At 47.1% G+C, this 24,515-nt stretch overlaps 1 protein-coding gene across 1 annotated transcript in view; it reads left to right on the forward strand.

Moving 5' to 3' along the window:
* Positions 1-5,245: 5,245 nt before the first annotated feature.
* Positions 5,246-24,515, forward strand: part of INSR (insulin receptor) — a 40,700-nt gene continuing 21,430 nt past the window's right edge. Inside the window, exon 1 of the mRNA XM_026035148.1 lies at positions 5,246-5,813. Within this exon, the coding sequence (XP_025890933.1) occupies positions 5,273-5,813 (541 nt within the window). The 5' untranslated portion in view covers positions 5,246-5,272. The remainder of the gene's footprint in view (positions 5,814-24,515) is intronic.

Below are 24,515 nucleotides of genomic sequence, written 5' to 3' on the forward strand. Positions count from 1 at the left end.
GCCCGGGGGCCGCCGGCGCCGCACGGTCGCCCGCGTGGGCCCGGGAGCCCCTTGCGTGGGTTCGCTGGAACTCTGCGTTAGTTATTGCTCTCATTAACTTCCATTGCTTTTTTTAGGTCGTATTTACGGATTTATTTATTTTTTTTTTTAACAAAAGGACAATATATACTTGAGGAGGCCTGGGCTCTGAGGCTGTCAATCCCCAAGCTGCTACCTGATAGCTTTCCTGCTGGGAATGGAATAGCAGGCTCGTGGGTAGAGCCTCGGGCATTGCGAGCCTGAAATATGGATAATGTAGAGGGAATAAAACTGAGATTTTTAACCCAGGATGTTGAGCTCTAGCTAGCGAGGATGCACAAACCTGCCCCTCTCCAATGGCAAAATGCAAAATATAAGTGGTGAATAGCGCTAACAGCAAATAAGTATAAAATAACTAGTTCAGAGACTGCAAATTTGAAAACACTGATAGCACCACTGCGGTCAGTCTGGTTTTTTTTTTTCATATTCTGCTTTTTCTGGGTGGTCTGTTCATGATTGCAGCCGCTTAACCTTTGCAGCGTTGCCGTGTGTCGGGAAGTCGTGCTTTGCAGCAGGGCAAAGCCTGGGGCGGGAGGTTTTGCTGCTCTTCCCGCAGTGCAGACGCTTTTGAGACCTTTCGCAGGCCCGTGGGGAGACGAGGACCCCAATTTGAGAGATTTGCAGCTGCTCCGGTTCCATTTTCTGCCCCGCTTTCTGTGCACTGTTAGATGATGCCGCAGGACACCGGGCCTCGAAAGCGGCGCCCACGTGGAGGCCCACGGCGGCGTGGCCGGGCGAACGCGTGTGTGATAATCGCATAAACAAGGGAGACGTTCAGCGGGGCTGCTGGAGCCGCTTTCCTCGAGATGTGTCCCCCATACTCCCTGATAACGCTGCTCTCCGGTGACAGCGGCCCTGGTCCCCAGTGCGACGTTCCCTGTGCCGTCCTCCCCTCCCTGTCGCTCTTGGACCGTGCTCTCCTTCCCATCGTCGCTGCGATGGCAGCGGATGATACGGGTGCTTTTGAGCTGCATCCCGAGACACTCTCCCTTCCGCGGGTTTTGTCTTTGCAGGGAACACGTAGCAGTAGAAAACTTTCCTTTTCCTGCTCCTGTTTCAATGCTGACATGGAAAGTGTGATATTATAGCAAACCAGGTGTGAGGAAAAGGCACCGAGTTCAGCAGGGGGGTTCATTGATCTAAATCCACCAAACTTATCCACCAAAACACAGGAAAGCCTTTTTCCAATTGCCTGATACCCCCTAAGAGTCAACATTAGATAGAAATACATCTTTTGACTTCATCAAAACGAGCACTGCTTTTCCTAATAACCCGTTTATTCAAGTAGACAACGATCACTTCCTAAATGTTGAATTAACCCAACTTGTGGTCTTGGTCCAGACTGCAGCAGAGCCAGAGCTGCGAGGCAGTGAATCATTACGCTTCGGTATCCAGATCATTTACTATAAACAAGACTTAAGTGCCAGATATTTCCCCACTTAGACTGTATCTTGAAAGGTAACCTTGGACATCAGATCTGGTTTCTTCATTCAGTGCTTTAAGGTTGTTACCAAACTAGTTTGTTCAAAAGACTTGGCCGCTTGATTGTTTATTTTTTAGCTTTAAAAAGTGTATCTTGGAGGTCTGATGAAATTGTGTCTATAATTATATATATATATATTTTTTTTTTCTCCCTAAGCTACTTTGTATAGCTCAGTAGCTAGGGATGCAGTGTTTCCTCTCTGATAGTAATGCTGTTTTCCTGCATGAGGAGCTGCCTTATGATAAAGTTTAGTGGAGAATTTACCTAAATTTTCAACAGGAATAGTCTGGGGCCTACTGCTAGAGACCCCATCCGATAATTTTCCCAGTTTTCTGTGTTTTGGCAAATAGATGGGCTTAAAATTGACTTCTCCGTCTTGATGTCTTTCTTCTAGACCAGACCTAACCAGCTCTCATACTGAGCTGTTGAATAACTACCCCATTAGATAATAATGCAGAAGCCGTGTTACTGAGGGAAGCTGCAGGAAAACACGTATTACTTTGCTTAAAACTACTTTTTGTTGTCTTGGTAACAGCGTATTTAAGGGGTGGCTTGAGCAGCTACCGCATGAAGAGAAGATGTGAACGGCTAAAGAGAATTCACGGGCAGGAAAGGGCCGCGATCTCTGCAGCTGAAAAGCCCATTTTATCAGAAATTTCTGATTTTCATCTCCCTGATCCTGAAGCAGTAAAAAGGCAGCTCAGATATTTAGCACTTAAGACCTAAACTAGAATGCAATGTGAAATATAAAGTGAATTTTTTTCTATAGATATGTAAAAATACGTAAAAATACCTTTAGTTTTAGATTTACAGTAGTTTGTGCCTTTAGTCAGGGCTTATTTCAGCAGCAAACCTGTGATTTCTTTAAAAAGACACGCGAGCTTCAATATAGCGCCAGTTTTGCCGCATTCGAGGGCTTTCCATTGAAAGGATTTGTGCAGTAGCTCCCAGTTTTGGAATTTCCTAAACACAGCAGCCAACGTCGCAGTTTATTACCCCGTTATTGCTCCGCTTTAAAGGCAGCAAAGTCTGAATCCCGAAGGTCGGCTCCCTGTTTGCCGGGGCGTGTGGGATCTCCTGTCCGTCTGGAGCCGGCAGCGCCGCTCACAACTTAATCTTTCTCTCCCAGAGTTCAGAATGGGCCAAAAACACAAAAATAGGTCCAAGATGCAAGCCAGACCGACAGCCTGTGGATGGGTACTTGCAGCCCCGGGGGGTTTATTTGGTTGTTTAACTCTTAATGTGGTTATTTAACTGTTAATGCTTTGCTGTTTACTCCCAAGCATCCCCTGCCTTTTTTAGGTCCCGTGGTAGCTGCCTGTTCCTCGGCATCCCCCGAGGAAACGGGGGGCTGCTTTGGGCTCCCCTCTGGGGAGCTGCAGCGGGATGTGTTTCGGGAGAGGCGGAACCAGAGGTTTGGGAGGTCCCACGGCTGGATTTGTGTGTTTTGGAAGAGGGAGGGAAGTTTCTGAGCCGCTTTGTGCCTGTCTCAAGCTGCATTTGTGGTCCTCGCGAAACAGCAGCGGTTGAGAGCCGATTCGCGAGCACTGAGGCCTGAGGCCGTTCGGCTGCTTCTCCATGTCTGGAGGGGAGGGATCGCTCCTCAAAGTCTTGGTTCCTGCTCTTTCCAAGGATCTGTCTCGCCAAGCAATGGGGAGAGCCCTCTGGGCTGGGGGCGGCCCGCGGCGGCCGGGAGCTTCTAGCTGAAGTGATGAAACCCTCGGGTAGCTCGGCTTGGGGTACAGATGCATCTTGTGGCTTTGGACCACAATAAAAGCCTGGAGGTTTTATTTTTGGAAGTAATTATTATTTGGAGGGGGTGAGTTTGGGGTGTTTTGTGTTTTTTAAGCTTTTGGGTCTCTTAATGCTGGCTATATACGTTCAAATTGCTCAAGGCAGTGCTTTATCGGGTGCCGTAGCAGTTGGTCCTGGTGCCACCTCAACCCGCCGTGCTCTACCAGGGCACCCTCTAAGCAGTCACTAAGGACCAGGAAGGTGGATTTTATCTTACCAGGTAGTTACTGTCTGCTCTGATTTAAACTGAGGCATAAATGGCCTTCCTAGATACTGCTGAGCAAAACGTGGTAGCTTGTTTGAACCTTTCTGCTGTAGAATGGGGTCCTCTCTGTCCTGCACTTGCGTCCTTGGTAGTACCTGTCTTAATTGCTTAAAATAGATATGAAAGGAACTTCCTTGAACGGCATTTGTTGCTCTCCCAGTTTTTTATTGCACGATTGGGATATGCAGCAATGCGCCTTCAACTGCCTTCCAATTTGCCTGCAGTTTTTTTCACAGGACATTGGATTTTCTTTGCCACTTTAAAAAAATAGGTATTTTTTGATGCACCATGCATTAGCTTTTTCTTGCAGAAAGCAATTTCTGAAACAGCTTGTACGTAGTGCCAAAAAAGTTGGGCAATAACATTGCACTGAATCCTGTATTAGCGTTGCCAGATTTATTTTTTTTTAAATTGCAGCTAAGGACATTTTTGAATAATCATTAAGACGTTTGCATACTATATATTTTTAACCCCTACAGTGTGGTCTGTGTGAAATTACAGGGAGTCAGGCAGCCATAAATACTAAATGTCTGTTATATTTGAGCCTTGTAAGGTTTGGTTGCTGGATGCTTTCTTGAAGCTGTGATATGGTGACTTTGGAGTTGGTGGCGTTTACTCGGTGACACAAGATTAAAAGTCCCGTTTCAGCTCTCGGGAGCTGCCCTGTTCTTGGATAAAACTTTCCTGGTTGGATTTTGCCCCTGTATCCAGCAGCCAGGCTTCCCTTTCTGCAGCGATTCCCCCTTGGCCCTGGAGTCGGGCTGGGTATTTCTCCAGTTTGGTTTGAAGGGGCTGTGCTCTAGATTTCATTCTCGCTTTCCTACTTATGCTAAGAATATAATTTGTTTCCAATCCAAATATTTCCTTTCTTTTTATTTTTTTTCTGCTGTTCCAGGTTTTGCTGGTGTCTGGATTCAAATTGTTCTATTTACCTTTTAATTTGTGCTGGATGTAGCTGTTCCGTTTGCCAGTTCTTTCTCTGGCCTATTGATTCTACTAAATAAATTGTCTCAATAGCTGAAGCGGGGAGATTTGCAACCTTTAGAATATAGGAAGAAAACCCATCTAATCTGAAGAGCCTGCTTAGGGCAATCATTACTAATGGGGTGTTCTTGTCAGCAAAGGCTGAGCAAGAATATATGCCGTATTCTTCTGTGTATATATTTCCAGGGATATATTTCCAGTTTTTCTTTTGGAATACTGCCATTTCCTAGCTTTCCCTCCCTAAATGACTCCCTTTAATCTGCTGGCATTAATTGCACAATCTGAGATGAGGTAGGTGTGTCCCTGGCAACTATCTAAAGAAAACAGACCCCCCCCCCCCCCCGCACAGACCCATCTTCCTTTTGCAAATGCCAAGCGACGCCTAAAGACTAATGTTCCAGCTCCGGTCGTGATAGGAGTAATACCCAGAAGCTCAAGATGGCAGAGGGAAAATTATGAAATGCTCTCAGAATTATTTTGTAATCATAAAACAGGGAGCATTCCCCACAGTGTACTTCCTAACACTTTGCAGCCTGCTTTATTGAAAAGAATCTAGCTATATGTTCTGAGCATTGCTGTGTTGTGGTGTGATTATAAAAAATGTGTCTGTTTTGGAAGGCTGGAGCCTTCAAATAATTGTTGTTCTCTGCTTTACAGTTTGCAGAAGCATGGACATTCGCAACAACCTCACGCGGCTGAACATGCTCGAGAACTGCACGGTGATCGAGGGCCACTTGCAGATATTGCTGATGTTCAAAACCAAGCCTGAAGATTTCCGTGAGCTCAGCTTTCCTAAACTGACGATGATTACAGACTACTTGCTGCTCTTTCGTGTGTATGGCCTGGAGAGTTTAAAGGGGCTTTTCCCCAACCTCACTGTGATTCGAGGAACGCATCTGTTCTTTAATTACGCGCTGGTCATTTTTGAGATGGTTCATTTGAAGGAGATTGGTCTCTATAACCTGATGAACATCACGCGGGGCGCCGTGCGCATCGAGAAGAACAACGAGCTGTGCTACTTGTCCACCATTGACTGGTCGAGGATCTTGGATTCCGTAGAAGACAACTACATCGTAGCCAACAAGGACGACAAAGAGGAGTGCGGGGACGTGTGTCCGGGAACTGTGAAGGGGAAAAGCAACTGTCCACCTACTGTAATAAATGGCATTTTCATTGAACGCTGCTGGACCCATGATCGCTGCCAGAGAGGTAGGTCTGCAGGATGGTAGATGCTGTGTGTGCAGCTCTGCCATCCATTTTTAACCTGCCAGATCTATTGAGAGGATATTTATACCCACTAACCGCTGCTTAAACACACATTCCTTCTCCCCTACCTGTATGTTGGTAGGTGAGGGCTGGGAGGAAGGGGAGGCCTTTGCACTTAGGTTGTTACAGCAATTTTTCTATATATGTGAATACCATATCCCAAAGTGTTTTCCCGCCTCCCAAACATGTTTGATTCCGGTCGACAGCTCCCAAGTGTAACAGGTTATGAGTGTAACTGGTATATCCAGAAAGGGAGCAGTTCCCTTTCCTCATTCTGTAGCAAGAAAGTGCAAGACGTGAGTGAGTGAGCAGCATTTGCACAGAATAAGGAGCTGGAAGCTGGATCAGACTTGGAAAGGGGATGGGGGAAAAGTGAGAAAAGACCTTGGAGAGGGATTGTCCATAGCGGGAGCTGTGGGGCAGCTGGAATAGCCAAACTTCCAGGCTGGGGTCTTGGTATTTTCAGGAAGGTTGCTGCTTTTGAAAGCCCTGAACTCTTGACTCTTAAATGGGATTTGAATTCATTTCTTCCAAGCTTGTTTTTTCCAACCGTGTAACTACAAATCTGTCCTTAAGTTTCATTTTTAACATAAATCAAAGCAAACGTATATTAAATCGCCCTGATGGGGAGCAGTTGAGGTAAAACTGACACCTTGAGAGTTGTCTGGCTTTCTGGAGGTAGTGCATCCACATGGAGCAGTGTGTCCTGAGATGAAATTAGGAAACTTGTGGGCTGGGGGAGTTTCTTGCCAAGCTTTAAAGGGTAACTCTGAGTGCCAAGTGCCAAAGTTGAGAAGAAATTCGTAGCAGTTTGCATAAACTAATGAAATTAATGTGGCTTCCCCTCCGCTGCTGTACACCTCAAATTGTCTGGTTTGCTTTTAAAGAAAGTTGCTGCTTTATATCTCTAGAATAAGAGGGTATGAGCATGCAAACATACGCATATACCTTTCTTAAAAAGTAAATCTATAGGTGATTTTAATTTCTAAATTGCTTTGATGTACAGTCCTTGGCACTGAAACTTGATTTCCTGGGCATTCGTGTCCTGTGTTTTCTGTTATTTAATGGGGAGCGAGATCTAATTGAAGCGTTTTCTGTGGCTAAACGCTTCACGGTGTGTCTCATTCCTGCCCGTTTTTTGTGGCTGTGCTGCAGGGAGCTGGAATGCCCAGTTTTTCTCTGCCCGTCTCCATGAAACACGTATGAATGTAGTATTTCACCGAAATCTCAGCCCCTGAGCCTCCAATCCAAGTTCAGCTAAACTTATTGGAGGACACCCCACATCATCACACACGAAGTTCCTTAAGTCCCTTAAGGAAGCCAAGCTAAGCATATCCTTCTGATTACTTTTAAAATCATTCGGCTCAGATTAATATACCAAAGCTTTCCTTTGGTTTTCCCTTTTCCTTTTACAAGGTTTAGAGAAGCAGCACACTTCAACCTAGGCTGCAGTCGAGACGTGTCTTCAAATACACGCACTTGACGGCCTCTTGTTTTCCCTAATTTGTTTTTTTGTTTTGAATGGTAATATTTGGACTTTGATTTATTGGTGGGTGGTGTTCTCAGCGAGGTGGAATTTGGGCCGCCGTGCTGCCTTGCGACACCTGCCTGCCCCGTGCGTTGTTTTAACTGGGTTTGATTAGTATTAAGTGGCAAAAATTTTCACAGAGAGGCACCCTAATAACCCTGCTAGGGATTAAGTGGCGTTTATTTAGCGTTTCTGTTAGTGGCAGAGCTGCGTTCTTTGTTCCTGTGCCAGCCCTAACGTATTCTTAGCCTGTGTAATTGTTTTGTCAAGATTATTCTAAGCTCGTGTGAATTGTGCTTTGGCTTTCCGTGAAGAACCTCCCAGCTGGCGCTGGGAGCATTAATGGTACCGCGTCCTTCCCTGCCTTTTCCTTCCCTGCCTTTCTGCAGGTTGTGCGGGAATCCGTGGCAGCCGCCGCCGCCTCCATGAGCAGCTCCCAGCTTTCTGCTTTTCAATGTTGTGCTCCTCTAGTTCAGCCCTTGTCCTTTTAACCAATATTGGGATGAAATGAAGTGTTTGCAGGATGCCTCTTGTGGCATGAGTTTGTTGTTTCTTTATGGGTGTTTTTGCACAAGTTGTTGGTATTTGTATCCTTAGTATTCCTGTAATATCCTGGATTCCTAGCAGAATCCCCTCTGCTGTTCTGCCTCACAGATCCGGCCACCTCGATAGTGCAGTGGCCTCAAGCCCCGAGCTCGCCAAGTGTTACCGTGCTTGCTGGTTTGTATCCTGGAAAAAGAAGATTAAGGAACACTTAAAAACTGGCAGTTCTGATGTTGGGGAAGGTGTGCCCATTTCCAGTGACAGGGCACAGAGACTTTCCTGCCCCTTTTGCCAAGAGACTCGGATCAGCGGGAAGCTTGTGAATATGCCCAGGGAAGGAGGGCAGGGCGAGCACCCGAGAGCCCCTGTGGAGGGAGAATTGATCCATAGGGATCGGAGCGGGATCCACAACATCCCCGTCCTCCCCATGCCCGTTTCCCGCCGTCGCTTTGCCTAGGGCATCCCCTTGGGGCCGCCAGGCTCGTACCGAGCGCGCGCCTGGGGCGCTGCTTTATTTTAATGCGTCCAAAAATCCCCGTTAACTCCAGAACTAACTATCAGTTACAGCAGGGAATTCTCCAAGGCAGCCCTCCAAGTCGCTGAATCAGCCTTGCAGCCCTAACCCTGGCCCAGAAACTTGTCGGTCAGTGATAACACGCTCAGGAAAACAAAGCAAAAGGTTTTTCTTACTCGTCACAGGGCTGAGGTTGGGCATAAAAAAGGCTTTGAGGAACTGGAACAGTTTGTGGGCAGCTGCACGCTGGGAACAACCGTAATTTTGAGGAATCTGTATTTTAAGCGCAAGGACACGTAGGTGGGTATTGCAGAGGTTGGTCAGGAGGTGTTTCCTCAACTGAAGTTTTATCTCCTTTTTTTTTTTCCTAACCTACCTGTGTAGGTGTGAAGAGCAAGTTGATTCAGTTAAGGCTATTCAAATTATTTTGCATTTTGGGTAAGAAGGAGCAAGGGGAGTGTGGTTGGAATGTGGGTCAAGCCTTATGCTGTTTGTGGCAGCTAAGGGCTGTGTCTATTAGGGAGGATTTTTGCTCTTTCAGCTCCCATTTTTATAAGACTTTTCTTTTACGCTTATTTTCACTACCATAAAAATACAGCTCTTAGTTCAGTGCAGTATGTTCACACAGCGAGCGACTCTCCTGAAGAATTCAGACAACAGAAATGCTGGAAATGCCACGTCCTAGACCTCAGTTCAGAGTTGCCAAACATGATTTTCGTATTTTGCATTTTTTTCCCCACGTGACTTTTTTTTTATGCAATAAAAACGCTATATGTCTGTCGCGCCGCTTGGAGAAACAATTCCCTGTAAAAATAAAGAAATAGGATTTCCTGCCAGTTCCCTCTCTGTACACACTGTGGGGCAGCCTCCTGGTTTTGATGGCCCCTTTGTAAAGGCTCTTTGGCCTTTTAGTTGCCTGTTGAGTCCTCTGGAGGTGGGAAAAGGTATTAGGAAGGAAGAAGAGAATGGCCAAATAAAAATGTGCAAGGAAATGATCTGTAATATCAGGGAGTCTCCTGTGACTATGGAAAGGCTGCGTTCCTGGATTGTAAGGATGAATATTTGGAATATGAGTTCAATTTTGTAGAGACTGATGATATTCTAGTTATCCTGTTTACCTAGAATGGAACTTTTTCAGGATTCTGTTCTTCTTGGGGCTTCAGCCAGGCAGGAGTTTGAGTTATTTGATCCTATTGATTTGGTTGTTGCAGGCTTGTGGATGCTCCTTTGATCTGTGTCTTCATTTGTGCAATAAAACCAAGAGATTCACGTCTAGAATTCACTGCAAAGTTACAACCCTATCAAAAGAGGTAGAAACTCTGAAACCTTTTGAGCCAAGTGGGGAATTAGCTGAGAAAATGGGGTGGGTAGAAGGAATGCCTGTCTGGTGCAGTTAGCATGCAGAGGAGATGCAAAAGGAAGGTACAGCATAAAAACAATGATGCTTTGTCTTATAATTATATATATAAATATATATATTTATATATATTATATATATAAATAAAGTGTGTGTGTGCGCACGTGTATTTCTTTTTTTTTTTCCTGTGGTTGTATAGGAAGCAAGGACTGGAGAATAGAGCAAGAAGGACCGGAGAATAGAGCAGGTCTCAATTTTCTCGTGACCCTTGCAGGGAAAATAAAGGGATGGGAAAGAAGAGACAGGTAAGAGCCTGAGAAGCAGCTTAAGGAGCTTTCTTGGGATTCCTGGCAGCAGGAGCACAGCAAAACCTTTGCTTTGGCCAGCCTGAAGTGCCTTCAAACTGCTGCGCGCTGGGAGCAGGGTGCCAGAAGGAGCCCCGTGACTGTGACCATCTCCCAGGCAGGTTTGAGTAGCCAAGTTCAGAGGTGTGTGTGGGAAACGGCTGCTGGTGTTTACTTAGGTAGCACTATTACTTAGCAACAGCTTCCTGTAATTTTTATGTGCTGGGAAGGTCTGTAACCATCAGCTACGTTTTTACTACCTTTGCATGGGAAAGGGGGCTCAGCGCGTCGTATAGACTTAGCCAACGTCAAGGGCGAGATATTTTTAAAGCTCCAAACACAAAGACGTTTTTCCAGTTGCTGCCCCTTGAAGTGGAAGTGCTCTTTTTATTTCACAATCTGATAAGAACAGCTTTTTTTTTTTTTTTTGCCTTTTTTTTTCTTTCCTTTTTCCCAGCTCTAACAAATGCCAGATGGAAGTCGACACCCGATAATCTCACTGGGGCGTCTGCTGCGAACCTTGCCAAGCGACAGCTTTATGGAGCGCGCGCGGCGCTTGCGGTTGGGGCCATTGTGATGCTTGCAAAGGGCTAGACATCCTCAGCTAATTCCCTGGAGCTTATTAAGAGTAGTTAGGAGATTTATGGCGCTTGGCGGGACGATACGGCCCAGAAGGAGGGGAGAAGGGGTGGAAAACAAAATCGGTCTATGCAAATTGCTATATAAGATATTAAAAAAAACCAAACAAGTGAAGAGAGATCTACTTTGGCTTGGCTTGGGAGCACACAAAATTGAAGGATTTTGCTGCCTATGGAGCACCGTTCCTGTGTCCTCACCACATTTTTGTTTCATGGACTTCTTCACCGTCTTCTCACTTTTCCCCCTGTACCCAACCAGTTCTTTAGACACAAGCACTCTGTGCTCTTAAGAGGAGCGAATTCCCAGCTCAAGCAACAGTTGATAAGTGGTAAATATGTGGGATTCTCCCCAAAGTTAACTGAATTTCTGTGTAGAGATCCTCTTTTCTCTCTGGTCGTTATTCTAGAAACAGGTAGAAACAGGTAGAATGGGAAAAAGGTCCTGAGAGGGGATGAAGTAGCGTTGGTTCTATGTGAATGGGAGTTCTCGAAGTGAAGGTGGTTCCTCTGGAGTGATGTGTTTGCTCAGAGAGGAGGAGACGGCTCCATTCGGAGCAAATCTCGCTGAGCCTTGGGGCACCTGGGAGCAGTGAGGCAAGAGAAGCAACCCGAGAACTTATATTTGGGGTCATTTCCCCTCTGCCTACGATTCTGATGCCCAGTTGATGATGGCTGCTGCAGATAGAGCAAAATAAGTTTGATATGTGTGTGGGTACAGCTTCTTTTGTGGTGGTCTGGGTGGGCTTCCTCAAGAAGGTCTCAAATGGTTTGGATCTGTACAAAGATATGTGCAATGTGTGTAATGAGACCAAGGGAAGTGTGTGACTTAGCAGAGCACTTTGTCACATCTTTATATTGTCCTCAGGAATTGTGTTTGCTGGAAATTGCCTCTGCCCCCAAATCCTGTGTTTTAAAATAACCCTTTAAAAAAAAAAAAAAAAAAAAAAAAAAAAAAGTGTAACCAGTGCAGAGATGGTTACTAGCTGAACAGTTGAGGATTTCAGGACCTCATGATTAATTGTAGGGTTAGTGACTTTCTTGTCTGTCGTGGAGGAAACGACACTAACCCTCTTCTCTGTGTCTAACAATAGCTGGTTACGAGTTCAATGGTCCTGCTTCCCAATTATATCCTATAATTGTGTGTGAGTTCCTACTGGAGGGATGTGAATGAACTGGCTGGGATGTTTATGCTCCTTCATTAGGGTCCGCGTTGCACAGAATCACGGAATGGCTGAGATTGGAAGGGACCTCTAGGGATCATCCATTCCAACCCTCTGTTCCAGCAGGGACACCCAGAGCACGAGGCACAGGGTCGCATCCAAGCAGGTTGGGGAGGCCTCCAGAGAAGGAGCCTCCAGAGCAGGAGCCTCCACAGCTTCCCAGGGCAGCCTGGGCCAGGGCTCGGGCACCCTCACACTGCAGAAGTTCCTCCTCATGTGGAGATGGGGCTGCCTGGGGTTCAACTTACACCCATTGCCCCTTGTCCTGGCACTGGCCACCACTGGGAAGAGCTTGGCCCTTTCCTCCCCACATTCCCCCTTCATGACCTTATACATGTTAATCATATCCTTTCTCCGCCTTCTCTTCTCCAGGCTAAACAGGCCCAAATCGGTCTCTCCTCGTACAAGAGATGTTCCAGTCCCTTCAGCATCTTGATAGCCCTTTGCTATCCCCTCTCTAGCAGCTCCATGTCCTTCTTGTCCAGGGGAGCCCAGAGCTGCCCCCAGCGCTCCAGGTGCAGCCTCCCCGCGGAAGGACAGGCTCCCTCGGCTGCGTTGGCCGCGGAGACCTGCGGCCTGGCAGCAGCCCGAGCCCCCGGGCCTGCCCGGAGTCACCACGGCCACTGCTTTGACCCCGGCTTGTGGCTGCTCCTGCACGAGGGCACGGGCAGCAGGGCAGGGCTCGGGGCCGGCGCCTCGGCCGGGGCGGACGCTGTGGGAGAGTCAGCAGCATTGCCTTGATTTTTGGCTTGTGACACTTAACGCAAACAGAGGATTAACGTTGGCTCTGCGTAGCACTTAAATCTTGGCCAAGGGACTACAGTGTTTTCATTTAAATCTGGCTTCGCTTTGAAATCTCCGTTGCGATGAAGTGGAAAGCTCATGCAGTGTCGTCAGCACCTGTTTGTGTCCAGAAAGCTTTCTAATCTGCAATCTCCTCCTCCTTTTTTGCAAATCTGATCATATTTTGTATATGTATGTGTATGTATATGGTTTTGCTGCATTCGAACAAGGTGCTTTGGGCTCAGTACCAGCCGCACGAGTCCCTCCACACTCCTTGTCTGGCCAGAGCAGCTCCCACAGCTTCTGGGAATGGCTCTTTGGAGGCAAAAGCTCCTGCAAAAGGCTTGTGAAGAAAGGCTTGTCAGAGGAACAGCATCCAGCACACAGACTTCCTTTTGCTCCTTGTAAAGAACTTAGTGTGCTTAGTTTTACTGGTGTCACTTCAGAGCTCTTAAGAAAAATAAATAGGATTTTAATCCTGTGCATCAGGTTAGAGATGCTCTTTTTCAAGGATATCAAGGGACGCTGCTCTCTGGTAATTTAAAATCCAGCAGTTTAAATATCTGCTGACGGCAGCTCCAGCTCTGCAGGCCCCAGAGCTGGTGTTGGGCAGCTCAGTTCTTTCATGTTCCAGCTCTTGCTCATATGCAAAGCCAACGAGAGCAGCATGTACTTAGCAAGATTAATCCAGGGGTGTGTGATGATGCTTGTAGGAGTTTTGGGATCCCTTTTGCTGGAGGAAGGAGAAATTCCTTAATCTGTTCATCTCTCTGCTCAAATGCTTTGTTTTCTCTCACTTGCAAGGCTCCTGCAGGGGTGCAGCTCTTCCTTGGGGCTCGTGCAGAGCTGCCCTCGCTGCTGGTATGTGGCCACGCTGGAATTTCAGGGCCCCGATGCGAGGAGCTGCCCCACGGCTCGAGTTACAGCGAGACCCTGCTGGTTCTGAAGTCGATGCACGGAGTTAAGGCAACTTAGATAACAGCAAGTGCCAGAGAGCAGAGAAAAGTCTCTGCAGCCTGGGAAGCCGGGGGATGTTAGGTTGCTTTCTGGCTCTTACTTGAGCCTGACCCTGCAGCAAGATGTTCCTAGAATGCAGTCATTCTTGTTTAGTGTTCTTTGTAAAAAAGGTAATTGTCTGGGGCAGGGAAGGGGAGACGATCCCAATTTGTTAGTAAAGTCTGTTGGACTGTAGGATTTTAAGTAAGATTTATAGAGTAAGGAAAGAGACTTGGAGTTTGCAAGTCTTCAGATCTCAAATGAGAGTTTTGTGCTACGTAGCTGCCATTTTGAACTTATATATGTGTAAATCTTCTGTGGTTCTGTAGTTGCGAGGGTTTAATTATGCTAACAACATACAGCATTAGTGCAATTGAAGGCTTTAATGCATAGGTTTAAGCGCTGCGTGGGCAGAACTTTGGAGCGAGGGAGCAGCGCATATGGCGAAGGAGAAGTTGGGCTCATACGGCGTCTGTTCGGGTGCGTTTGGGAGAGGGAGGAACAGATGGGCCTCTCCTGCCGGGAAGAGAGCGGATTTGGTGCTGAGAAGCTGCATTTTGGAGTAGCAAAATTACAAGGTAGTTTCCACACGTGCAATGGGATCGCCCAAACGCGGGCTTGTTTTTCTCCTGTTGACGTGGAGTCAATAGAAGAAGTGGAAGAAGGTCGAGTTTGATGCTGTGTGGGGTCCTGTTAGCGTCCGTGGGAGAGCTGCTGAACTTGGCAGCCCCGCTCGCAGTGATGCGGGGAGGATGCCATCGGCTTCCGAGCTGTTTGTTGGGAAATATCTGAAAATAGTAACTGCCGTTTGCTAAGGAAACTGCGGCAAAAAATGAAGTTCCAGTTACTATGCAGAACGAAGTGCCTAGAAATCTTCCCCCACTCAGATTCTTCAGGCATCACTCTCTTAAAAATTGGCCAATATCGTGTTTTTATGATTGAAGAATGATTGCACTGGTGGCCTTGAGCTCTGTTGTGCTCTTAAAGATGTGATTACTCACTTTGCAATTCCTCACTTTGCTAGGAATAGGAAATTTGCATGTCAGCAGACATCTCACGATAATAAGGACATCAGAGATGGAGTAATTAAGCATTTTTCCAGTTACCTTTTGAAGTTTCATTAACCATCCCTGTTGCATTTCCACAATGCAAGGATTTTAATCCTTCATGAGCAAGAAAATATTCCTAAAAGTGTGGCTGTCAGACAAGTGTTTCTTGTCTTTTCTGCAAAAACAAAGGGATTGCATCCTACGTATAATGAAAAAGATAGATTAATGACTTCATAAAACAAATAGGATTTGTTTTATCCTGGTCTTCGCTCTTTTTTGAATGTCATATTTCTGCAATAAGGCAGATTGCACTGTGTTTACACAGCTTCAGCGCACGGTGAAGGAGTCCAAGAGTTCCCCTGTAAGTACCCCTCAGAAACTCCCAAAAGCCAGCGAGGAAATGGAGCTGCTCCGTGCGATGTCTGACTGTCTGCAAGTCTCGCCCAGCGGAGCCTTAACATGGCTCAAAGGAATAAGACTTTGGTTTTAAAACTGGGTTTAAAATGAGGCCTTTAAAGCTCAGTAAACTCTTTCTGTGCTCACTCAATTCGGAGGATTATAGACTTGAGGAATCTCTGCAGGGTTTGGATTTCTGGTGAATTGAAAGCACGACCTGCAGTAGCGGCCTTGCTAAAAGACTTAATGGGAAAGCAGTTACATGGAAACTGGAATTTTATCGGGAACAACTTCTTCCCCTCATAGGCAGAGGTCTGCAGTGAAATTAGCAAAAACCCAAGAGAAGGGAAATGCATCACGTAGAGATCAGCTCTCCTTTAGACTTCTACGTTGCTGCAACCTCATCTTCAGGGCTGTCTGAATGATTGGTATTGGCTCCTTCATTGCTCAAGTATCAAGCTTCCCTAGCTAGATACAAAATTAGAAAAGAAGCAACTATCTTCATCAAGCATTAGTATTTAATTTAGGCAATGTTAAGCACTGGTCTTCGAGCTTGGATTTGGTAGTTAAGAGCAGCATTGTCTCTCATATGTTTAGCAGGACAATCTCAGTAAGATAAGTTACTGCACAATGATTCTTGTTGATCAGAATTGGGAGAAATGTGTTGTTTTCCACATGCTCTAATCTGTACTAACAACAACTCCAGGCTGTGCTTTTGAACCAGCTTTAGGTCTCCGAGTGGTTGGGTCTGCCAGTGACCATCCCTCATAGTAGGACATGCAGCAACCTGGAGCCTAACTTGAAATGGCCGAGTTTCAAATTTGAGCCTAAGGAGACCCAACAGGACTCAGTGCTAAACTGTCCGGTGTTCCTTTTGTACCAAGTCGGTGTTTTGTGGAGGCTCGAGCCTGGCGTGGACTATCACGCAGCGCTGCCGTTCTCAGCCACTCGGGTCACTCCATGAAGCCGCTTCCCCTCTCCGTGCCTTCGTGTTCATTTGTGGGAGGCCAAGGATGATCCCGGCCTGCGGAGGAGCTTGATTTTAGTGCAGCCCAGGTAGCGAACACGGGAGGTGCCTCGAGGCGAAGGTTAGCTGGAGATCTCTAGGAATGGTGAAGACACGAAGGACTCCAAGGTGATTTCCAAGCTGTTTTCCTCTTGCAGCAGCTACTCCACGGATTGGCAGGTGTCGGGGCTTGTGCCTCTGTGTTAGACCAGCCCTGAACGGCCTTAATTGCTGTGAACTAGCCAGTACTGATGGCAGCGGGAGATGAGACCGTATCTCCTGGCTGCGCCGATAAGCGCCCGGGAGCCGCGGGTTGCACAAACGGGTCCCTCGCTCCGAACACCGACTGGCAAAGAGGCTTCTGCTGCTACCAGACTTCCTCCTTACTGAGCAAAGGGACCCTGGAGAGGCCGAGTCTTATCTTAAGAGCTTGTCCCGCGGGTGAAATAGAAGCAGCGTTTTTGAGATTTGACAGCGGAGCTGTTATCGTGGAAGAGCTTGAGAAGCTGAGTTCCCCCCTGAGCTGAAGGTAACTTCAGGAGCTTTAGTTCCCTCCTTGCCGGCCTCTCTGCTGGCAGGAGCTGCTGCACGACCAGTTTGGCATTCAATTCCCCTCGGATTACAACTTTCGCTTGCATAGTCTCCAGGGAGAAAGGCATTATCAGCCTTTGAGGGTGTCTTAGGCAATATCTTTAATGTTTTTTTGTGCTAATTGATAGCTGTTTGGTTTTCCTTAGAGTTATGTTTGTGTGATTTTCTGTCCTTTTTTATCATCTCCTTTGGGATTTTGCTTAGGGAAGCAGTGAAGCAAAAAAGCACGTGTTTTGTAGATTAAAACCTTGTAGCTTCAGGCTAAAAAGGAAGCGTGTATAGACTGGGTGTGAGTAAATTTGAGGAAAACATGCCTTACTTGTTCTGGATGGACCTACATAGGAAGCAGATCTGGCCTCCACATCATGCGGGGCCCTTTTCCATCCCCAATGGAGCTTTCCAGCCCCATGGGGCGAGGTGGGAGGGAGGCGGCTGCGCTTGGTCATGGCCTGGGGCTCCGGCTCCATCCACAGGCGCAAACGCGGCCTCTGTATCTGTTTATGATTCACATGTGCGCCGTGAAGTCTGTCCAGATTAAACTCTTAACCTCTGCCTGACATTTCGGTGTCGATCATTAGTTATCAGTTTAATCTCCTCGCAGTTAATCTTATACTTCCGCTCGCTTTGTTACCGTTCTCAGTTATGGACAGCTCGGTTTTCCTATGCACTGCCTGCTGCATTTCCCTTTCAGTATAGATTTATTTTTGTTTTTGGTGTCCAGGTTATGTTTTGCACATCTTTCTGCATAGCATTCCCCTGCAATCTTTTCTATCCACACACAGTTGAACGTGTCAACTTAGATTTCATTCTTTCCTGCCTTGTTTACTACAACATCCTTCTCTATGGCCTTGAGAAAAGCAATCTTACTCCCTTCTTATCTCTGCAGAAAGCAAAGGTTGGGCTTTTAGCCTCATGCTTTGATCGTATCGCTCCGTATTTTCAGGACAAGGTAGGAGGAACAGCTTGTGTTAGACCGACTGGTGTAACCGGAGAAGGGAGGGAGTTCACATCCTGCTGGCAGAGAGAGCAGGAGCCCGGATCTGCCTCCAAAATAAAGCCTGGTGCTTTCTTCTTAATTATCCGTATGATTAGGGCATCCCTGGCTGCGTGGATCCTAACACTGTGGCTCTTTTGGGTCTCCTAGTGTCTCGGGGGAAAAAGCGAGTGGTTTTTGCAGGGGAGCGAGTTCAAGCGAGCTCAGAAACGTTTGCAGGATGCTGTGCATCCGAGAGGGTAATGTACAGTTAAATATTAACACGAAGCTCTTGTGAGGCTCCCAGATGGTGAGTAAACCATTGAATGATAAAAGCAGGGAAGCAAATCCTTAGATCGTATGTATTTTTGCAAATTGAAATTCTTATTGAAGTTGTGAATCAGCGTGTTCACCAGCAGCAGCTTGCTGGGCAGGACGCTTGGGCCCCTTTTTAGAGGCAGGGAGGCTGTTCCCTTAGTGGCTGAGCTGGAAGTTCCTCTCAGCAGGACTCGAGCTCGGAGGTTTCGGGCCTCCCAGCCCACGGGTGCTTTAGGGGCAGGAATGGGTGTCGCGGTTTCTTAACACTCCCAAATTATAAACTATCAAAGCGCTGAAAATAGCAAAGCCTGGAGTTTGCCCTGGGTTGCACAGAGCCTTATATTTAGTGATAAGTGGCTGGGAGCTGCAGCCGTACTCGAAGATGTAATGCCAATTTTGGGGCTGGAATATTAAAGCAAAAAGCCCCTGAGGTCGGGAGTTAGTTCCAATTCCTTACGCTGCACTAAGCTCCCGTGTAATTTTGAGCACAAAGTACAAGAGCAGGCTTGATGTGCCTGCCAGGGAAGGGCACAATAGCAGTGTTGTAGATGCTGGGTGAAGCATTTGCAGCTCCTCGCCGCTCTCCTGGTGTGCACTTGGTGACACTTGCTCCGCCGTTAACAGGGCTGCTGTGTTTTCAAAGCAAACTCCCCTGTTTTGGTATTTTGAGCTCGATTGCCACGAGTTCAGGCAGAACCGTGCGGGTTGTTTTTCCCTGTTTGCGGAAACAGCTCAGTTGTACCAGGAAAATGCAAGCGGATGGAGTCCAGTTTTGTTTCTTTTTGACAGAAGCCTTAATTTACTGTGTGATTTTTAAGGTAAATCTGGGTTAAATGGATTAAATCTGTCGCATATGGGAAGAGGATGAGGTGCACAACGTAGCAGGCTTTCCATAGATTATTTAAATTTTTTTGAAGATCAGTATCAATAATACTGGACACTTGGCCAAATACCTCTTGATAGATCCAGGAGGTATTGGATCTGTCCAAACCAATCTACTTGTATCTATATACAAAATCCGAATATCCATTTGTATCTATAAAATATATTACATAAAGTGAGTATGTATATACATACATACATTTGAGTTCCTCTTGGTAACTTTTCCGTGTTCCTTGGCGAAATTCATGTATAAGTCAATGTCTCTATTTCCAGGGAAAAACAGATTAGTAGTTATAGGGAGAAAAAGAGCTGAGTGCTCCCGAGTCTGGAGAGCAGAAGTGTAGAATGGGAGAGCCCGCAAGTGCTCACAGGTTCTTTAAACTTGTCTTAAATTGATCTCCCTTCATTCTCTTTTTTTCCCCCCTGTATTAAAAACACAGCTCAGTCTTTTTCTTCCTCCCCATCTCTGCTCAGCAGCTCTTCTCCGGGGCCTCTGTATCCTAAATTATTGCAACCGGGGTCTCCGTATTCCGCATTATGGCAGCTGGACATGGGGGCGCAGGACTCCAAGCCCCTTTATCTCTTCTAACCTCTTTGGCCTGCGGGATGTCCCCAGTACTTGCCGATCCCGACAGATCCACGCAGATCCGGCATCGCTGCCAGCGTCACTGTGCGGGGTTGCAAGGACACGTGGTGGGAAGCAGCAGAATCCGTGAGCTTCCAATTCCTGATCCCATTCTGCTGAGCTCGAGACATTGACCACTGCTCCAGAGAGACACGTAACTTGTGGAGGGCCTTGGAGGCGCAACACATTTTTTCCTATCCTTACTCACACACAGATAACAATGGTAACAGCGTCCTGAGAAATGTCAATGGGAAGAGTTTCCTCTTTTATGTTTTAGTAACAGTGTGTTGTTGTTGGAAGTCACTGTCCATGGGAAGGGAGGCACCTGCAGTTAATTTTATCTGTTCCTGCGTATATACGGACCTCCTCGCGTTCCCAGCTCGCAAGTTCAGTGGGGTCATGGCATTATGTACCGGGCTCTGTCTTATTTTATAAATAACACTTTAATTTTAGTGCTCATTGTAAAACCTTGAAGCTATTTGGCACTTGCTCTTTCCCAAGTTGGTGCTGAGATAAAAGCACTTGAGCAGATAGGACTGGAGGGGACTTGTTTCTTGGGCATCTCTGGTGTTGGGCAACCGGAAGGAAAAAACGCCGTTAAAGCAGTTGAGCGCTGAATAACTGACACTGTTTGCTCACACCTCTCTTGATGTTTCCTGAATTTCACTTGATAACTACAGCCCTTTGTCAGGCAGCTGACATGCTACCCTTGTCTCAGGAACGTGAAGAGGTAACTGAAGGCTGCAGTCTCCAAAACTCCCTGGAGAAACCTCTGCTCAAATTTTAAACCTATCTTCATCTTTATGCAACGCATACACTTACTTTTAATTCATTTCTTGGCTGTATATAACGGATATATTTATGCCCTTTGTTCAGGTCTATGTGTATGTAACATGGTTTAACTCATGATGTTGTAAGGATGCAAAATCCATATGGGATTTGGTGAAGGCTACCGTGTTTAGCATTTCTAGAAGTTCAGAAAGAGCATGTAGAGTATACAGTGCTAAAATAAGATCCTGGGGTTACAACACAGACACATTGGAGTTACTGTCTTGGGCAATTAGTCCCTGCTTTTCCTTTTTCTGGCTTATTTTTGCTTAGAGCTGTAAGAATGCCTTTCTCCCAAGCTCGTTATTGCTAATAGACAATTAGGTAATTAAGTTTGAGTTCCCATTGCAGTGGCAACTCCGCTAGGAATTCCATGCGCGCGTGCAGGAGAGAGCGTTCTTTAATAAATGTATATGATAGTAATTCCTGCCATGTACAGTACGAGGAAAAAGGCAGGGAAATGACGAGCTCTGCGATCCTGTTTCAGTGGGACACTGCCTTTGAATTATACATGTGTGCCTGCCGTGTAACATTACACTAACCCAAGCCCTGGCATTGAATTCTACGTAGCGCAGCCAAAATAAGCCATTTTAAGCCGTGTCAATGCTGGATTCATCCTCATTTCCGCCTACGTTTTTCTTCCCCTTCTAAATCCTCCTCGTGGGTTAAAGCTCGTCAGGAGCAAAGCCTACAAGCACTTGTCAAAGCGCGTGCGTCTGGTGGGGTTTCCAGCAGCTCGGCTGCGCTGCAAGGGGTTAAGCCCTGTTTGCTTTGCGCTGATAGCGGGGTGGTTGGATGCCTCCCTGCGCAGGCAGCAAATGCATTGGCTAAGGGTGAGGGCGGTTCTGCTGTCGCAGTTGTTTCCTGCCCTGGATTTCAGGGGAACGGGAGTCTTGAAGTTCTCCTAATTGCCTTGTTTATGCTCAAAACGCGTCTGGTGTCGCTCAAGGAAAGGGCCCTGGCAGTGCCAGGAAGGCTCTGCAGCGGGGCCGCCTGCCCGGCCGGTGGCCCTGGTTGGTGCTGGTGGCCCTGGTTGGTGCTGGTGGCCCTCGATGGTGACCCTGGTTGGTGCCAGTGGCCCAAGGGGCCGCTGCACTGGCCCTGCTGACCTGCGGCCACACAGACCTCGTGTTTGCAAGGCAAAAATCCCATCTCGAGCAGCCCCGTGGGAGCATCTGTGTCTGTGCAGGACACAGCGTCATACCTTGAGGTCACATGTGCAGCTTAGGACCTCTTAAACGTGCATTTTACTACGGCTGTTTCCAAAAGGCTGCTCAGCTCACCAGGAGGTAGCTGTTTAAATCAATTCCCTGCTAGGGGAAAGCATCATCTACCCTGACCAATGTTTATCTTCTTTTCTGTCTTTTTTGACAATTTACTGCTACTGTTTTATTAGCAGAAAGCAAGGAATAAAACTCAAACAGGGGTGTTTGCAACAACTGTCCAGTATTTGGACAAACTAATAACCTAATAACCTGGACCTAATAACCAGACAGCTTAATGGCCTGTTAAATATGGATCTCCTGGCTACCTGTGGTGGCCCGGCACTGTGTTGCGGTGCCGGGGTGTTTTGTTTTCACCTGAGGCGCGGGAAGAGCCGGGAACGCTCCGCAGAGGTGGGAATTCCTCGGCGCTGAGGCAGCGGCGCCTGTCCCCCAGCTGGGCCTCAGCAGCCCGGAGCAGCGTCCGTCCGAATCCCTCCTCGGAAAGGTTTGGAAAACACATTGTTTCCCAGGGTTTCGGAGCCGCGCTAGCTTGCTGGTTAAATATTTATCCACCCCTGGAAGCGCAGGCTGGAGCCTCGGCACCGGCTCCGGTTTTTGCCCGGCGTGGGGCAGGTTTGCGGAGCGCTGGGGTGGGATTGAGAGGCCCAGTTCAGAGGAGGAGGTTAATGGAGCCGTGATGAAGGACTCTGCTCCGAGCCGCTGCTGAGGCTCAATTCTTCATGCAGCAGCTTCCACGGTGCCTTCACCACTGCCTCTTGCAGCAGGACTTGAGCAAGGCAGTAAGGAAGGTGCTGGAGAGGTTTCTGCACCATTTCAGATGCTTGTTTAAAAAAGAGGAAACTCTTTTTCTATTTTCTGTTCAACTATTTTACTTTTTTATATAACTTATATTTAACTCTTTTCTAGCGGGCAAACTCTGCCTAGCTGACATTTATTTGGGGTTCTCTGCAATTTAAATTTCGACAGAACATGACTGATAATTTCTTATCTTGAGTGCTTCATGGAAAAAAAATATTACCTTGGCGACTTCCCTTTCTTCAAGCTGTTTTACAGCCATAAAAAGCTGTTAATTGTTCTTAGTGTCGTTCTTTCTCCCATTCAAAAACAGGTCGATTGTATCTTCTAAAAGCCTTTAGAGATGGGAACTTGAACAGTTCCTGCTCTGTGAATATCTGCAGCTGCGCTAATGTGTAAAGAAGCAGAGGACTTGGGAGATTAGTTTCCATTACAAACACAAAAATATTGTGTGGCTGTTGTGTTAATTAGGCTGCAATTAAGAAGTCCGATAGCGTTTTTGGAGTGAATTCTGGATTCTTCTGTGTCTTGGTGCCGATGTTGCTCGTGAGTGGCCGGGTAGGGTTTCTCCTCACGCTTGCCAGAGCAGTTCAGTTAGTAGCAGCCCCAGGTTGTTTACTCACTTCTCGGACACAGCTTTTCTTGATGTCCTGCATTGCTAAATTTAATTGCACGTTTGCGTTAATCCCCTGCTCCGCGTGCACCCTCGGTGGCCTGCTAAGGAATATATAGGATGTTTTAAGGCGAGCTTCTGGGTTTGTATTTAGTGCGATGCAAGGTATCACCCTCAAGGGGGTTCTCTACCCGTTGCCCTTCCATACGATGCCATTTCTACAGGGTGGCTTCATGACTAAGAACTGTCACTGTAAGCAGGCGACAGCTTTGCCACCACAAAAGTGAACTTTAATAATAACCTCCTGTGTTCCGCATAAACGGATGAATCTTGGGAAATGGCCAAAGAAATACCTGTACTGATTGACATGGAAGAAGGCAGGTACTTCTGGATTAAATGGACCTTATGATAGAAGTTCGACTTCAGCCATTTGGTGTTTGGAAGGATTTTTCAGGCTGGAACAACCCCCACGTTGCTCATTTTTGCTATGCCCTCCGCTTGTGGCTTCTGCTGCTTATCCCGAGAGCAGCTTTGACGCGAAGGGGCTGGAGTCCAGCACGAGGGGGAGGTTCTTCCTAACCCCGGCTGGTGATTCCATCAGAAAAACATTGATGGCATCCTGTACTATGGAGCCCGCACGCTGGGCACTGACTTGATTAAAACGGGACCACGTTCCAGCACTGGCATGGGCAAGCAAGGTAGCCAAAAATTAAAAATAACATGTTAGCCCCTGCACTTTGGTGTGTCTGGAATTTCCCCAAACACAAGGAGCTCCAGGCCCGTGCTGCCCTCCCGCCCTCTCTTGCTTGTGTATGGGAGCTGGGCTTGGCTTTTGGGGCTGTCTTTTAGTGGTGCCTTCGGCTTCATCGTATCCATCCTGAACCCAAGTTTCCCTGGCATGTTTAGGCTGGAGCACTTGGGCTTAATTTCCTTAAGTCCAATTTGCTTGAACCGCGAGGCTGAGCGTGAAGGTGCTGAACAAGCAGCAAGCGACGTGACGGGAAGGTGCTGCTTTAGTCACGGGCTTTGCTCCGAGCTCGGCTGCCGCTCAGTGTCTGCTCCAAAGCCCAAACCACTCATTAAAAGCATTGTGAGGCGCTAAGTAATGGGATAATTAAAAAGCCAACCAGAGAAACCTCAAGCAATAACACTTGTGGGTGCCCTCGGTGTCGGGCTGCCTCGCGAGGAGCGCTCCAGTGCTCATGCTGGGTGCCGGGGCTCCCCGTGGGAAACGGGGGCGAGTTGGTGTTTGGGTGGGAAACGGATGCTCGTGAAGCTGAGGGGTCCCCAGGCTTAGGGCTGGACAAGCCTTATTTGCAAGTACTCATGTGAAGAACTTAATTTTTTAATTAAATAAAATGCCATAATGTGGCTGTAAGCTGTTGTCCTGGGCTTAAGGCTGGTGCTGTGGAACCTCATC

Source organism: Nothoprocta perdicaria, unplaced genomic scaffold, assembly GCF_003342845.1.
Source record: "Nothoprocta perdicaria isolate Ctin4 unplaced genomic scaffold, notPer1 scaffold_157, whole genome shotgun sequence".
NCBI lineage: Eukaryota > Metazoa > Chordata > Aves > Tinamiformes > Tinamidae > Nothoprocta > Nothoprocta perdicaria.